Source organism: Porites lutea, chromosome 6, assembly GCF_958299795.1.
Source record: "Porites lutea chromosome 6, jaPorLute2.1, whole genome shotgun sequence".
Classification (NCBI taxonomy): Eukaryota; Metazoa; Cnidaria; class Anthozoa; order Scleractinia; family Poritidae; genus Porites; species Porites lutea.
Window position 1 is genome coordinate 14,622,111 of NC_133206.1, and position 17,549 is coordinate 14,639,659.

At 39.0% G+C, this 17,549-nt stretch overlaps 2 protein-coding genes across 2 annotated transcripts in view; one reads left to right on the forward strand and one right to left on the reverse strand.

The window, feature by feature from the left end:
* Positions 1 to 5,535: 5,535 nt before the first annotated feature.
* Positions 5,536 to 14,941, reverse strand: LOC140941920 (BRCA1-associated ATM activator 1-like). Its single transcript, XM_073390925.1, has 10 exons — positions 14,493 to 14,941; positions 13,223 to 13,625; positions 12,514 to 12,669; positions 11,508 to 11,709; positions 10,843 to 10,944; positions 9,587 to 9,761; positions 9,120 to 9,220; positions 8,307 to 8,583; positions 7,757 to 7,923; positions 5,536 to 7,369 (listed from the first exon to the last, which is right to left on the reverse strand). Exons 1-10 carry the CDS (start codon positions 14,929 to 14,931, stop codon positions 6,506 to 6,508), a joined length of 2,886 nt encoding a protein of 961 aa, XP_073247026.1. The 5' UTR covers positions 14,932 to 14,941; the 3' UTR covers positions 5,536 to 6,505.
* A 306-nt stretch (positions 14,942 to 15,247) lies between these two features.
* LOC140941500 (protein flightless-1 homolog) overlaps positions 15,248 to 17,549 on the forward strand; it is a 41,456-nt gene continuing 39,154 nt past the window's right edge. The window contains exons 1-3 of the mRNA XM_073390508.1: positions 15,248 to 15,328; positions 15,405 to 15,515; positions 17,391 to 17,462. Coding sequence (XP_073246609.1) covers positions 15,269 to 15,328; positions 15,405 to 15,515; positions 17,391 to 17,462 — 243 coding nt within the window. The 5' untranslated portion in view covers positions 15,248 to 15,268. The remainder of the gene's footprint in view (positions 15,329 to 15,404; positions 15,516 to 17,390; positions 17,463 to 17,549) is intronic.

Consider the following 17,549-nt stretch of genomic DNA (forward strand, 5'->3'; position numbering starts at 1 on the left):
TGAATGTAAACACAAATGTAAAACTGTGATGTTCGTTCGCAACAACGTTTCTCGCAATGGCGTCTTTTAAAACAATGCAAGGTCTTACTTTTTAAGCCGTAGGTCTAATTTCATTCACGATGAAGAACCTTTTCGGACCTTTTCGAGTGGAAAAACACCTGCAGTATGTGGTCCTAACCTTGGTCCGCGGAAGTCCCCGATGCCCTTGGTCCGCGTCTTTTCCGAAAATGATAAAATCATCTTGCCTCGTCGAGTGATCCTCGCCTAGTCGTCCCCTTCGAGTCATCCCCTCGTCGAGTCACCCTCGTCGAGTCACCCTCGTTGAGTCGTCCTCGTCGAGTCCACGTGTCTCATGGAGTAATTCGCCAAGTAATAGTGCCTCATCGAGTCATCCTCGGCGAGTCATCCTGTGTTATAGAGTTATCCTCGTAAGGTCATAAAGTGAAGTCGAGACGTCCTCGTCGAGTCTTGAGGAGCCTTCGCGTCTATTAATTTATTTTTGAGCGTCGGTAGAAAGATGACTCCGTTCCCAGAAACGGTGAGTGATCCAAATCGAGTCGTCCTCGTCGAGTGTTGAATTACCGCTTGAAAATTCGGATCACTCACCGTTTCTGGGAACGGAGTCATCTTTCTACCGACGCTCAAAAATAAATAAATAGATCCTCGAATTTTCAAGCGGTACTTCAACACTCGACGAGGACATGTATGACTACGGTGTATGATTTTTACCTCGACCTTGATTATCACAAAAACCTCATCCAATAATTGTTTAGTATGATTACAGACCGAATTAGACTACATGAAGTTCTCCTACCAATTAATCTTAACTTTAACAAAATTTGTGATAATATAAGGCTCTATTTTTAAATCAAAACACAAGAAATTCCAAGCAGTGAAAAAAAGGCCATTTAAGTGTGCGCGTACTGTCCTGTCCTGATTGCCAATCAGATTAAATTGCCTGAGTTGCCAATCAGATGGAATAGACATGTGAACAAAATGTGCGCTTAAATGATCTAATTAGTTTACGCAAGGAAACAGTTCCATTTTTTCCACTTTGCAATGAGCCAATAGCTTTGACCGTCGTTATTTTTCGTTTGGATGACGACTGATTCCTAGATTGTGTTATACACTATTTGTCGATTTGCTAAGCTTGTTTTCTTTTTCCCTCAAAGTACCGGGCGCGCGCGAAAATTTCCAGACGTTCACCTTTTTCTGAGTTTGACAGTACAAGAAGGTGGGGGACCCGAGGTAGGTGGGGTAACCCGCTTGGGTGGGGTTAGAAAAGAACCCTCCTCTACATGCAATCTTACTACCCGTTTAACACGTGAACAAGAAAAATGTTGGCAAACCACGTGTTTTGGCTTTTCTGCTCTCACTTGCTGCTCTTGCTGCAACTTTTAGTCCTGTTGCTTTCTATTGTTAATCAAATTAAAATGAGAGATTATATGGGCAGGCGGGTTACCTCACCTTCCTGGGATCCCCCACCTTCATGAAAAAAGGCCCTAAGAGTTCAAATTTGACATTTTGCCAGTTGCCTTTCATGATTACAATAGTATAATGCGTTTCTGATTTGAAGTGGGAATTTTGCAAAGTTTACATCATAGTTTTCGCATGCACAACTAATGCTATCTGTATGATCATCGTCAAATAAATTAGAAAATGTATTAATTTAAATACATTATCAGTATCATGGCGAAAGAGCTTTCCCCATTAGGTTCTTGGCTAATTTTAACTTGCCGATGAACTTACTTAAAAAGTAGGGTTACATTTTTTTTTGAATTTAAGGCAAGCTTAGTGCTAAATAAAGGAAAAACAAATTATACCGTCTATGCGTCTATCCTGAGTTTAATTCACAAATGCGACGAGGAAAGCCCATGACCTGATAGTAGAAACTGAATAGATTGGGATTTTATATATTATAGTAAGGGTAATTTTTCAGTTTCATTTTGTTGCAAGTTTCACCGTTTGGAGAATGGAGTAAGTTGAAGATATATAATTGTATTGTATTTACAGGTTTTAAACCACAAAATTTTATCTTTCTCAAAGTCTCAACCGGGGGTTTAGTCTTAACATATTCTTCAGCTCGATATTCTTATAAACACCTGTATAAAGTGTATTGTAATAGGAAAAAAAGGGAGATCCTAATCCGCGGACAATGTCAGACCCTTATCTCACAGATATTCTCTGGTACAGAAGCAATAGATAAAAACCTTCCTGATTTCTGTCTAAATGTTTTTCAACTTTCTCCATTCGTTCCTCTACTCCACATGTTATTGCTTTGTTATTTATACCCGCTTTTTCATGTTTTGAGCAGTTAATTTTTTATATTTCACTCAATTTGGCTGTAAATTTGGCGACACAGCTCTTTTAAATAGTGACTCTAACTCATTCTCAAGATTTGCGGGACTCCCATAACCGTTAGTACTCTCTCTCTCTCTTTATGAATAGTCTTTTGTAAGCATTAGAAGGTGGAAAAATAAATTTGAACGCAAGGAGATAAAGCGCATGAATGTTTATGCCTGCAGTTAGTTGCATTGAACTGGTGATCTTGAAATAAAATGGAGAAAACCATCAACACCATTATCATTCAGGTTACAAAATTGGCAGGCAAGAAGGCTGACAATATAATTATACTAAATGAAATGAAATGACATGTGTCTATAATGATAAGAACAATGGATTGGCAATAAATGTCATTAATAATAGACTGAACTTTTCAAATGATTGAAAAAAAATAAATAAATAAACTCGTCAACACAGTTCGCAAAACAAACGTCCCTCACAAACAACCCTGACTGCTTCTGGGATTCTGGTTATGACTCAGAGTAGTCTCGTCAAATCATCTTGCCTCGTCGTGTGATCCTCGCCTAGTCGTCCTCTTCGAGTCGTCCCCTCGTCGAGTCACCCTCGTCGAGTCACCCTCGTTGAGTCGTCCTCGTCGAGTCAACGTCAAGTAATGGTGCCTCATCGAGTCACCCTGGCGAGTCATCCTGTGTTATAGAGTAGTCATAAAGTGATATCGAGACGTCCTCGTCGAGTCTTGAGGAGCCTTCGCGTCTATTTATTTATTTTTGAGCGTCGGTAGAAAGATGACTCCGTTCCCAGAAACGGTGAGTGATCCGATGAAACTTGGTACACTGATGTAACAAGTCAAGAAGATGATAAAAAGGTAATAAAAAGTGGGGGTCACCATGCTCGTTTTGACGTCACAATGCTGACAAATACGGCTATTTTGGACCCTTTAACAAAAACGGCGCGCAGCGCAAAACTAGACAAAAAGGAAAGATTTTTTCAATGATGCATATAGTATCGCACAGAATTTGACTTTAATGTATTGTTTATCCACTACGTACCAGAAAAATGCCTTTTAATGCCCTTGTTTTTACTTTACGCTCCAAAGTAGAATTAAATTGGACACGCGCTATTCGACCCGTGATAGCTCAATCTGTACAATTTAGTAAAATTGCCAAAAAACTGAACATAGATTTGTGCCAATTTTTTTCTCACCGAAAGTAAACACTGTCCTTATTAAAATCATGAAATAAAAAATGGGGGTCATCGTACTCGTTTTTGTGGTAGAGCTGCAGAAAGTGCGCACCAAATGCATTTTCCATGATTTTTGAGAGAGGACTGGGGCGAGTTTCAAAATAGAATGTATATGAAAGGGGGAAGAAAGTATTAAAAAATCCGTTTTTAGAGAATTTACATCGAGATATCACATTTAGGACACAATGTGATAAAGAAAGCGTTTAAATGAAAATCAGAGTGAATAAGCACAAATTAAACATCCCCTATCGAGGTTCTCCGTGAGGAAGTCGAACTCAGCAACACGCGTACTGCTTACGTTACGTACATTCCCACCACACTGAGTCTCACCTCGGCAAGAAACAACCGCAAGCAAAAATTGCGATAGCGTTTCTCTTCGGTCAGCTTCATTTTAATAATGTTACTTCACATGCTCTTTTTTACGGAGGCCATCTTGTTATGTGCAGTAAGAGATGCGCAGTGCTCCTGGCAGTGCAAAACCAGGAATTCACCGTAAGTTTCCTATTGTCTCTCTTATTTTTCGCCTACATGCCTTGTTAGTGTCCGTTTGTACTAAGGATTGAGGAGGGGAAGATTGGAAAATCCAATGAGGGGAAAAAGGACAATTTTGAATTGTTTCGTATTGTTGGACGAAATTCTTTCTTAAAGAAGTTTTAGGTCTCTTAGCAAACGAAGAAACCAACTTCATGCTCAATAACCTTTCAAGTTAAGGCGAGGCTGTGAATATTATGACTGCCTGAAATTGAAAGAGTTTTATTTTTATTTTGTTTTTTATAGCCGTATGGCTTTTACACTTGCAAATCAGTGACTTAGTCCATATATTTTCAAAGTCTTTTTTTTAAATAATTGCAAATGGTGTGGTTTGTAAACACGAAACACGAGGTGTGTCAGACAAAATGACGACCCGTCCTAAAATATAATTTTCTTGATTCTTATTTGTTTTGTTTTGTGTTCAAAATTTTTGCTGTATTGTACTTAAGGATTCGCTTATTTGTTTTGCTGACCGTGGGGAAGGGGGGAATGGTACTGGTGTGTACGCGGAGATTTCGTTTCATGAATTTTACATTTTTTCCCCATTTATTTATTTATTTATTTTCATTTTATTTTTCCTTTACTTTTTTTTTACCCACGACATTCACCCACACCCACAACCACACCCACGACCCACGACCACTACCCACGGCATTTAGCTACACTCGTCCAGTTCCGGTCAGGCGACCATTCAAATTCAAATACTGCCACGCAAGTCGTCGTGGTGGCCGTTTGGGTAAAGTCAGGCTAAGGCCCCGTCGTCCACACGTATCCGGATGTTTTTGAATCCGCAAATTTTTCTTTTATCAGAAAGTCTTGAATAAATATTGATGGTAAAGAACTGGGCTCGATCTTGCGACATTAGTGGATAAAAAAATATCCGGATCTAGCGGATACATAGTGGATTCAAAAATTTCCACTCTGGAGAGCTGATTCAAAAATATCTGGATACAAGTGGGCCTTATCACTTGTCATTAGTTAACAGTTTATTGTTACGCTTCATTTAGAATTAAAATCTGTCTGTGAGTTCCCTTGCAAACATTCAGCTAGGTCAACTAAAGTGACTAAAAATCAACTGGTTCAGTTTACATCGGGAGAAGAACTTTCCCAGAAGAATCAAAGTAGCTAATTTGAAGAGTTCGTTTTCACTGGTTCGAACTGGTGCTATTTCCTCATTCTTAACGACCCCCATCAATTTAAGAATAGTTTTGTGGCCTTAAAATGACTTAAGCTGAGCAAGTAAAGGAACAGATACTAAAATAAAAATAATATAAGCAGTGATTTCCAGTGATCGTGAAATACGGTTATGAGGATGGTCAGTTTTGGCAGCTACGATTGAATTTGTCTAAGTTAATCAAACTATCACTGATTCCGTAAAGGACAAGTGAATAAAATAAAGTGTGAAGTATAAATTCTTATGTGAGCACGTACCTGAAGAGTACTTATAAGTCTGTTGGATGAGTGTTTTGAACAGGAAAGATTTAACCGATTTCTACGATTTTTAGCATCCTTGATGAAAAAGGGCGAACTTTAAGAAAATGTTATTAATTTTCTTGTAGGTATAAATACGTTTGCGATATCGACATTGAGTAAAATCCTACTAGTGGTCTATCATCAATGCTGCTTTCTGATTGGTTGAGCTACCACTAGGCTATATGTTACAGGCCACTGCAGGTAGCGAAAAGCGCCGGCTTTGAAAACCAAAACAATAGGGGCTGAATCGCGTTTAGCTAGCTAAAGTTGTTTTGTCTCGATATTTTTGACCAACTAGTTGGATTTTACTCATGGCCTCTGAGTCAATAGTCCATTCGGGCTTGAGGAATGATTGATAAATAGTTAAAATCACAGTTTTGAAAAAAATGTCAATAACTTTGAAATCCTACCACAGATATTTTCCTAACTTAACTAAATAATTCTCAGAGTTATCTATAGTTTTGTATCTGCAAGTTTGAAGTCAATTGTGACATACAACGCACTGCACAAAATGCTGGTCCAATTTAACCTTAAAATGCTACGCTCACACCTTGGTGAAAGTTAACGCACTGGGTAATCAACAACCATCGGCGAATACAGTTATCATTAAAAGAAGACGAACAACTGGGCTCAGATGAGAAAAAAGTCATTCCTGAGTGAACCTTTATTTAACAAGGTTCAGTCCAGAAAAAGCTAAAATTAATACTGTATTGCTTTAATTTTATACTGATTTTACAAGCAAGGTTAGCATAACATACAAAAAAACGAGAAAGTTGAAAAAAAAGAGAGAGACTATTACCTTGTAGGTCAAAAATGGCACCGCACTCCAAGAAAATTCGAGTCTCAAAATGGCCTGTCAGGCAAGTAGAGAAAACGAACTTCAACAAATACATGCAGGTAAGGTCTTTTTCAACTGGCGCCGAAAGGAAAAAAGTGAGGAATTTGTTTGATCAAATCAATAACAGTCAAGTAAATTTTCGTCTTGATGTGAAGCCGCTAAAATTATGTCCTGGATAAAGGACACAGGGTCAGATCTGACCGAGCTATCTGCAGCTTCAGTAGACTGGGTCAGAGAAGGAAAGTCTGTAGAACGCAAAACGTCCTTAAACTTTTCAAAGTCAAAGCTCTTTCCAAGAGACTCCTGGAATTCCCCAGATGTTTTGATACTTTGCTCGTTGTAGATTCCTTCGGGATTCGCAATGTTTTGCAACGAAGCTAATAATTCCAGGGCTTTCTCACAGACCATAACATCACAGTCATTTAAAACTTCGTTCAGGATATTCAATGCGCCCATGTCAAAAAGCAGCTGGAAGAGTTCTTTCATATTTTCAAAATCTATTTCTTCCTCGACGCTAGCTTTGCTCCTTAAGCTAGCCTTTTCCCTGCTGCTGCCTTGAAAAGAGACGAAGGAATCAATCACTGCCTCCCAAAATTCAAGTCCTCGAAGTTTGACTTCCCAGTCAAGGTCCTTACACGCGTGACACACACTTCGGGCTATTTCGAATTTCGTTATTGCCTTCGTACCTTCCGACTGACTAACAACTCTCAACTTCTGAGAATCGTCAGACTTCGGAATTCCCTCGGAAAGCTCGTCTGCTGATAATAATTCCACGTTTGTTCTCATCCTAGGCGGACTTATAAAATTCCTGCCGACGGTTCTTCCGGAATGTAATTGGTGCGGCTGGCCAAGCTGTAGACGTTTTTCCACAATAGGATGTCTCGCTTTTACCCATAAGCTAAGGCATTCTATGGCTCTTCTTCGTGGGAACGCCTCGTCATCGTTCTCAAGAATAGACAAGAACTGCTGCAAAATGCTTTCCTGTCGAAATATAAAAAGCACAGAAGGAGCATCAGCACTAACATAAGTTAAGACATTAGAATGTATTTCCTTTAAATTTTGGACAAAATTCAGTCCAGGACAGCTCAGCTCCATTTTATTGAAAAAGCGGGAGATGAGATGTACGTATGGTTTGCGGTTCTGTTTTTTTTAGAGCTTCCAATCATCAACTTGTAGACAAAAAGAACTAAAACTGAAATGCTTTTTAAGCTTTCAAATCTGAATTCAAATCTCGCACTAAACCTGGGTTATCTTAACCCGGCTTTGAACAACTCGGCCCAGGAGTTTTTTCCCTTGCGGCGGGGGGGGGGGGGGGGGGGGGGAGGGGAGGGTTGCGATTTCTTCCTGCTTGTTTCTATTACTTAATACCTCGGTTAAATGACTGATTTGAAGAAGTGATATCCAAAGCTGTGATTGACAGACGAGGGAACCAATCACATGAACAGCAGTAGCACGGACATAACTGTCCGCGTCATCAGTAGCATTCCACACCATCACATGTATGCTGTGTCGACAGAGAAACTCGTGAATTGAATCTTAAAATGAAATAATGATAGCAAATTAATTCATATTTTCCTAATATTTTATTACGCAATAAAAAAACTACATTTATCTACTGTGAAAACCTATATCAATTGGGTACCGTGTGTTAGGCACGAAACATGACAATAATTGCCAACTTAGTCTCTAATATTTTTTCTCTCATATTTTCTGTAAAACAACCTAAGCGGAAACCTTAAGTAAGTGGACGGTAGTAGAAGATCCCGTTGGGGTCCGCTGAATACGGGGTTTACAATTCTTACTAACGATCATCTGAGAGATATAACCTGAGTTAATCTTGGATATCTTAAGTTATGAAGGAAGATGTTGTGTGTCTCTGAACAACAAGAAAATTGAAGATGATTTTTCAGAGACTAACCATGATTAACTTGCAAGAGAGAAGCAACAAACTCCAGAGATGAGTCTTTAACTTCCCATCTGGAGTCACGTAATCTCTGAGAGAGCACCAAAGCCAGCTTCTCACTGTCTACTCTTTTAACAGTCATCTCCTGTTGAACATCTTTCCACGAATCACTACTGTCAAGTCGCGCTTGCTTTGTGGGAATCTCTCTTTGGCAGCTGAACAGTTCAGTGATAAATTCTTCCCTGGTGACGTTGAGTAGTTTTCCTAATGTCTTCAAAGAACTGGAGATCACCTTTACAACAGATAAAAACAGGAGGTAAAATGTAGGATTTTAGTTAGTTTTAAAATATGAGAAAGTTTGGAGGTGTAGAGATCCGAGCATCAGAATTCACACCTAAGGGTTGTAGCTTGAGCCCTGGCCCATGGTTTACGGTCGTTTCGCCAAAGTCTCAAGTCATTTCGATTACGTGTTGGTTCAGTTCCCTAATTGACTTCCCCTCTTCAGTGGCTGAAAGAACGAGGTATGTACATGCCTAGCGCTCATTTCTCTTCTTATGCAGAAACAAGACAAGATGTGATATATTTAAATGGAAGAATTACCGAGTGGTTTTATTTTTTTGTTTAATGTTGGGTCATCTCGATGTTAAGCATATTGACCGCATGAGTCTCTCTATTTGAGTTTTCTAAATGGCTTATTGTACCATAATAAATAAGCTGTGCAAAGTTTTGAATATTGCAGGCTACTTTTCCCAAAAGACAAAAAGAGCATGAAGTTTCTGATGGACATTGGTGAGCTGGAGCTTCAAGGATAATAATGAAAATACTCACAGATGCACTTGACTCTGAACTCTCAATAAGTTGAACTAGTGTAACGACCACGTCATTAAACATTTGATTTACAGTGCAAGAATCAGTGTGTTCCAAAATAACTGCAATAAAAAAATGTCGTGAGTAAACACCAGGATAATTTACAGAGCCAAATTAATTAGGGCCTCTAAATCTCAGAAGACTAAGTATAAAAATATGCAATATAGACTCCTGACAGTCTACTGACAGCAAAGTGGTAACATATTAAACTTTGAAAAGTAAAAGTAACAACATAACCTTAGCTTTAATGTTTTTTGCCTAGCTTTCGCAAATTTCTCATGTTTAACTGTAGTGAATGTGTAGACTTGCTACAAGTCGACCTCTTGGCAAGTGGAGCGAGCCTTGTTTGGCCGCAAAGCAGTCGACCGCGAGTGAATGTGGGGCTGTATATATAGCTTTAGCAAGCGATAGATGTTCTCAAAGATCACCTTTTGAATTCTGCATTTCAGTGAGACTGAAAATGAATCCTAGGCAAGCTTTGACCACTTTTTGATTGCTGTGGAATTGAGAGATGGACTGATTGTTTGGGCTGATACACCATTGGACGAGGCCTAGACTATGCTTCAGCCAGAGAAACACATAACAAGAATGTGCTGTTGAGGCCTGTACAGAGAAAAATAACAAAAAACGAAGATGATTCAGCAAATGAAAAACATTGTTGCATACAATAATGTTAAAGAGACCTAGACCTCTTGCTCTCAGCACATCCCTATTCTTAGCGAGAGTACGTTGTTATATTCAAAGGAAGATAAGGTAATTTTAATTTGTGGCTAAATGTAATTTAGGTAGAGTTAAATTGCAAGCCAGTACGTGATCTCTGGGGTGGCCGCAGGGGCCTTTTGCTTATCTTGTAACTAATGTTGCATCACATGCTGGCATTTTGAGCTGATCTTTGCGGATCTGTTGTTAACATGAATCTTTGCAGATTCTGGCTCCCAGCCCTTCCCTCCCCCCCTTTTTGGTAAGTATGGGGTCAGGTGAGTATGTTCCACCAATTGTCTCTTCAGTGCTACAGTGCCAGTTGGCGGATGCATGCAGGGGTGGTTCTCACTCGCCGAGTTGCCATGAACACCTCCTTAACATGCCTGAGGTGCTCAGGCTCCCGTCCAACCTTTAAGGCACAAGTTCTCAAGCACATCTAGTGGTGATGAGTTAAATTGCTTTGAAATATCTGTACAGTAATACAGTGAAACCTCTACTAATGGTCACCATTGCACATCCCTTAAAATAAGAGAACTACAGGGGGTATAAACCAATCTCCCTATCAAAACAGTGGCGGACCTAAGGGAGAGGGTCCGGGAGGTCCAGAGCCCCCTATCAGACCTGACACTTGTTTAAGGCTGAAATTCTTACATCAACAGGATCATATATCACTTTTTAACAGGCTGATTTTTTTTCATGAAAGGGAGCCAGGGAATACGTGCAACCGTGACTAGTGGGAGGGAGTGTGGGGGAGAAGGACAGTAATTTGCCACAAAAAAAGTTCAACAGTCTTTTTGTGAATCAAAGTTTGGACCCTACCTGCCTCCCCCCAATAAAAAATTACTGGGTCTACCCCTGCACAACACCTCCATCCTGAAGGAGCCGGGCTGTTGTGGAGAGTTACTGCTAAATACTCTTAGATGCTGAGTTCATCTTTTAGGTAATATAAGCAGGGAGATAACAAAGCTTGTAGAATCATCACCTGATTAATGAGACTTTGTGCTGCAGCAAGTGCTTGACAAACAACTTGTGTGACGGAACAACATTCTTTAATTTTGGGGGACAATATACATTGAAGGTGTTCCTGCTCACCAAAAAAAACATAGAAAAATAACTTAAATAAAAATAAAATATATAAAAAATAAACATTCACTGGATATCAACACCAGTATGCAAAGAAAGTCGTGTCCCGGATAGCCAAGGGCTGGTGGATTTTACTATTTGGCTAGTGATTTTTGTTCTTAACTTGCCCAACGGGCAAGTGCTGTTTTTTGGGGAAATTCAAAACACAGAAGGATTGTAATCAATCCTGCTAATCAAAAAGGGTTTTGGGGCTAGTTGAAATGACTTGTGGGCTAGTACATGCTAGCTACAGCTTGCCCGAATGGCAGGCTGTAAAACAGACTTTCTTTGCACCCTGAACAAAGCAGCAACAAAAAATAATGTGACCTTCTCCAGGACTTTGTACACTTATGCTTTTCCATTGAAAGCTAAGAACCAACTCCAACAATTGGAAAACAATGGGACAAGCACTTTGAATGGTTTAGCTAATGACTTGAGTGGGTAAAAATTTCATTTCTAACCACTCTTAACTTACACAAAGGAGTTTATTACGGTTATGAAGCTTTAATAGAATGCATAAAATACCTTGGCAATCAAGTTTTTTTTTTGGTCATCTGCTATTAAGGCATCAATAACTATTGATCCTGTAGTCAGAGTTGCACCATCACTGACACTATGGCCACCATTTTGCAATTTTCCATTGTCCTGACAAAGCAGACTTAATGACAACTCAAATGGCAACTTAACAACATCAAAAAGAGCTTCCAACCAGTTGTGAGTAAAATTTCTGGATAAAGAGAACCAGACATAAAAATTCTGAATTGACTTTTTTAAATAAAATATAATAAAATATTCAATAATTAACGGGCATTTTTAAGTGCAACACAAAAGAAGTTGAAGTTAATGAAGCTGCATAGATATGCAGGGTCTGAATTAACAGGGTATCTGTATTATTAAGGTTGTGTTATTTTTAAAAGTCAAAAACATGCAAATACAGTTTTCTTTAAAAAAAGAAATAAATAATGGGGAAATGAAACAGGACATGAGCAGAGCATTGTCACACTATACACCCCAAACTTGCACAAATGCAAAGCTGTTATTCTGTTGAATGTGTCCATAGAAACACTTTAAGGTTGCACATTTATACATTACTGGTTAATCAAAGACAACAGTCTGCATAACTCATTTCTTTGCAAAAATTAACTCAAAGACATTTATTTGGTTTCAATTTTATCCTTAATTAGCACTCCTTGACCTTTCAGGAACTAGATCCTAAGAGTTTACTTGACTTGTGGTCTTATTTGACCTGTGGTCTTATTTTGTGAAAATCTCCAGTGCATACATCCCCTGTCATATATAATATGCATGGACCCAACAACAACAACAAACAACAACAAGTTTATTTCAAATTAAATATAGCTTACAAAGCTTGTGCCCGCAATTAGCGAAGGCTATTCGAGGCTGGTACAAGAGAAAAAAGAAAATCGAAAGAAGGAGGAAGGAAGGATGAAGGATTTAAGGATGTTCGTTGATACTATGACTGAAGCTGAACTTAACGAACAGAAACTGCTATAGATTATAAGTTTCATACCTGGAACTTCCTTGACAAAAGGCTAGCCCAGATACCAACTCAAGTCCACTGACAATAAGGCCCTTGTTAAAAAGATCAACACATGACCCAAGAAGAACACTTGAGGCACTTGACTCTTCTGTTAAGAATAAACTATCCCAGTTCAATTCCCATGATCTGAATAGAAAGAAAATTACTGTGTTTACCCGTGGATAGGCCATACTTTTTTCCCGAAAAAATGGGACCGAAATTAGGGTTGCGGCCTATACGCGGGTACAAGTGTTTTGATACCTCATTAATATGCAAGAGATCTCACGGTCGTACACTAAACTGGCGTTTTAATGTTCGCTTTCAATTGTTAATAACTTACAAAACATACAACTAAACACTAAGTCCATATCTTCGAAGAATCTTGATTTTGTCTTTAAGTATTCTGTATATAAAATGTTAGCGAAAAGGTATTCCAGTTTATAGTTTGAACATTTTCACATTCATGTATAAATTATTGTCAAAAATAAATTTGACTTGATACGCATTAGTTGTTGATTTCAAACTTCGGTTTATTTATCCCGGTACTCGACCTCACTATTTTTTTTTCCCATGAAAACCATTGAAAGTTTGGGGTGTGGCCTATACGCCGGTGCGGCCTATCCGTGGGTAAATACGGTATATTGCTTCACCTATATCACCACAACCAAACACTGCAATTTATTGACAGAACAGTGGTTACCTCGTATTTTTTGCAAATTCACACAACATGTCAACCAGTTTTTCACAGACTGTTACGCTGCCAGCTTTAATCAAATCCAAGCAACAAGCAAACAGTTTGCTTTCATGTAAAACTCTTTGCCCACGGTAAGAATCCTCCAACAGCAACATTCTCATAACTTCAAAAACAGCTACAGATGCAGGGCTAGATGCTATGCATTGTGAATTCAACATTGACCTCAACCTTTCAATGACATGCCTAGGGTCATTAGCTTCCACAGTATTGTTTGACATCAATTCTTCTGAGTCGCTGGAAAGAATCCAGTTACTCTCTCTGACGAGATACTTTGCAATCAAACTCTGGGCTGATTTGGCCACAAACATGCTTCTGTCAGTGATACAGTCTAAGGCACAATCAATGTGACCTGCATAAAAAAAATAGAGGGACACTGAAATCAATTGAGCTACCTTAACAGTTTATTTGAATGTTACTGCGCTTTTCACAAACATGCGAATTCTGAAGTTCAAAAGCCAACTGACGATTGCGTTTTTTGCTGCCGTCAATCATCTTAAGGACCTCTAAGGAAACAAAACTTTACTTTAACGGGTTCAAAAGGTCATGGTTTGTAATTTGTGACTGGTGGATTTCAATCCGTTTTGTGTGTTTGTGTGTTTCAAGGTTCGTTGCTGCTGATCGTAATTATGATTGATGGCAGCGAAAAACGCAAATGTGAATTAGGCCACTTTTAAACTTAATAGTTTGCATGTTTGTGAAAAACGCAATAAAGTATTTTAATGTCCGTCAATGAAGACAGGACCACCCTTTTATGTGGTTATCAGAGCGTTACAAAGGTCCAGCCATTTTCAGGGAAAAGGCACTTTATTTACCACTTCTAGAAGAAAACTGGACAGAGTTAACTTCCGAAAAGAATCCTGGGATTGTAACTGGGGATGTGCCATTCAGCTATTGGCCAAATTTTTTCCTGTCCCATTTTTACAGTCCGGGGAGTCTTTGCGAATGTTAACTTGGCACAGTTTTTTTCTCATTTCTTAGCAGCAAATGCCATTACTGAAATCCTCTATTATATTAAGCCCCCCTCTAAAATAAGCCCCCCCCCCCCCCGGGTGTGTACCATGTACATAATGGGTGCAGAGCACATAAGGGTAGCAACCCCCCACACACACACACAAACACCCCCACAAGCTTGCTCTAGCTGATTCAAAAATTTTATGATTGATAATAATCGGACCAATCATTGAAGCTGGATGTACAAGCGGTTCTCTACGACTACCTCCGATTCTCAGCCATGCCACACCATCTTCGTGCTCTGTGAGAGAAATCAATGCTTGAAAATATCCATGCCTGACTATCCCTTCATTCCAAAGACCCGGTTCACTTTTAGGCTTGTCTAGAAATCTGGATAAAAAGTCTCCATCTTGGGCACAACTGAAAGATCTGAATAACTCAGCCTTTGCGACAAGAAAACCAAAAAGTCTCAGGAAGAATCCGCTGGATTCAGGATTGGAGAAAACTTGCTCCGTTGATATGAACTCGACTGTTCCACATTGCAGTAACTTTTGCAGTTCTCGATCTGTTTCGCAAACATTCTTTAGCCACTCAAGAATTCTTTCTAAGCTTGTGTCATCTACGATTCTGTCGGCATTTTCCACAAGCAAGTTGAACAGAAGAGGGAGAACTTCCGACCAAGACTTTCTCTCCGTACCGCTCATTTTTGCTTTGCCCTCGTTGAAATGCCAACTAGAACTGTGTAGAGTGGGGTAATAATGCAAAGGCCTTTTCAGACAGCTCCTGACAAAACTGGAGAAGTCCACCCTGAAGAGTGATTTTTCTGTTTGAAAAAAATCAAGAGCGAAAGTAAAATATTTTGTGACATATTTTGTTATTTAAGTTCAATTTAGGCTCTAAAAAGATGAAAAATAGTCCATAGTATGAGAACTTTCTCTATGTCTAGGTCCCCCCCCCACCCGGTTGAATTACGACAAATTCATCCTTAGCCTACCTCTGGACAAATTCTGGCTGTCAACACGTAGGACGACGAGCTGCATAATGGCGGAAGGTGTGTTGCCTTTCGTTCGTGGTCTGGATTTAACCAGAAATGACTTCAAGGTAGCATTTTCCTGCTGTTTTAACATCTCCATGGAGAACTGTAATCTCTAAGCCAGGGTTCTTATTTCATTTTCAGAAGCTGGATTTTCCGAAACGAGTGGCAGACATGCCAAATTTGCGATGGCTGAAGTTGAACAAGACTGGACTAGACGCTCTGCCGGATGAACTCTCTCATCTTATGAAACTGGTGAGAAAAAGGGATTCAGGAGCTTCTTAAGTATATGTTCTTTTTGTGTTATCTTTTTAGCCATTTGAAAGCATTTTCCCCAAAGCTCTTGTTATGGCTAAAAGTCACACGCTACCTCTGAAAGTTCCTCGTCTATCAATCAGCTGTCTTAATACAATTGGCCTGGGGTGGATTATTGACCCTTCTGGGTATAAATAAGTATTTGAGCGCTTATTTGAGAAAATATGGTAAGCCTTAAATGCTAGCTCTTTGTAATATTTTGCTTAAGAAATAAGCTTATCTCTTTTAGACAATATATCAAAGTTGGCAAATTGGGCTGTGCAGAAAGTTACCGTAAAAAAGAAATCATTTTGCTAAGTTTATTCTCTTTACTCGCCACCTTCAGTGGGGCCAGGGCTTGAACTGCTGACTTCCAGTGCAAATGGTCCTACATATATGAAGTTGTAACCACTAATCCACTGCACTCCATAGTTTCCATGCTTATTAATTAGCAATGTTTGCTATGAAAGAGTCAAATAGTTTTACACTTGCTTTAAACAGCCTTCCCAAAGTTGTACAATAGGCCTAGTGGAGCAATAAAGTAACCAAAACAAAAAACAACTTGTTAGAAGACTGTTTTAAGGTGTTCAATTTCAGTTTAGACCAGTCTAAATATCTACTATGGGAACACTGTCAACATCATCGTCATCGTCATGCTTCTGTGATTTTTTGGAAAAAGTGAAGAATAGTGATCCCCCAAAAAACTGTCAGCCAACTGTTGGCCAACAGTCCGCCCACTGTTGACCATGTTATTTTCATGTTACTCTTTGATCATGGTTTGCTCGCATTGAGGTAACGATGCCAGTGCGGGACTGAGATAGTTTTGCGAGATAGAAATGTCATGGACGGTCTTATCTGGGAATGCCAATTAAGAAGTCCGTAGAAAACATTGGTCTATGAGTAAAGGATCGTTCTTCGAAGACTCTAAAATTTCTCTTGGACAGTGGCTAAACATCATTTTACGGCGTATATCTTCCTTTTTCAGTGTTGGTTAACTGTCTGTCAATTGTTGGTATGCTGTTGGCTGACAGTTGGCCAACAGACTTTTAGGGGAGCTTTTCTTCACTTTTAGCTACTTTTTTTCGTATGCAGGAAAACAAATAGCTGCAACTATAGTTTATAGCCAATAGGAAGTGGAGTTATATAAACTGAAAAAAATCTGTTGCATGATAATGCATCAGACTGTTTGTTACCTGCAAGGTTCCATGTATGAATCAGAGTTGATCTTTTGCCTTTCTATTATATAAGCTCAGTGAAACAGAATAGCAAGTGGTCACTCTTTTCCAGCTTGAGTGGAAAGCTACTCCTAACCTGTGGTATGCAAATTAAGTTTCAGTTTTATTTCTGTCAGAATTTCATTAAAAGCCCTACTAACAATCCAAGTCAACTTTTCTTTAATGGGCAATCTACAAGCAGCATCCTTTCATGTCAGGAAAGACTTTTCACCCGCAGGTTGAGAATTGCATCAAATTGAAGCTTTTCCAAGGGGACCGTATGAGGGCATTTTTTAGCTCCTGCACAAGCTAACTTTAGTAGCAAGATCATCGACTACTTTTACTAGATAATCATTTGGTGTAGATATAAGGCCAATAATAACTCAACACAATATTATTTTATCAATTCGTATGTTGAAGTTTACATTTACATTTGCTGAACTTAAAGTTCAACATTTGAAATGGGCGTGAGTGCCAGCCCTGGTTTTTTTTTTTGTTTAGTGCTATGGGCAGTTATAAATAATTGAAAAAATAAGGAAGATTATGAGCCAATCATAAACAGAGAAATACTTTCAATGGATATAATAAATAGCCTCACTATCTTTGTAATTTCTTTTAACAGGAGCATTTGTCTTTGAAGGAAAACAGTTTAGCAAGTATCCATGGTGATCTGTCCACTCTCTCTCATTTAAGGGTAAACAATGATGTTTTTACTTTCTACCCTGATCGATCTGTAGACTGAACAGGAAAGACAAAGACAAATATTGCAATATATGTTTTG

Bases quoted from the DNA above. Each gene is read 5' to 3' on its own strand.
- LOC140941920 (XM_073390925.1), bottom strand. From the start codon at position 14,931: ATGAGCGGTACGGAGAGAAAGTCTTGGTCGGAAGTTCTCCCTCTTCTG. The intron at 11,710-12,513 runs GTATGAAACTTA...CTCTTTATCCAG, and splicing joins TTTTGTCAAGGAAGTTCCAG to AAATTTTACTCACAACTGGT. The intron at 7,370-7,756 runs GTATTAAGTAAT...ATATTTCGACAG, and splicing joins AAATCAGTCATTTAACCGAG to GAAAGCATTTTGCAGCAGTT.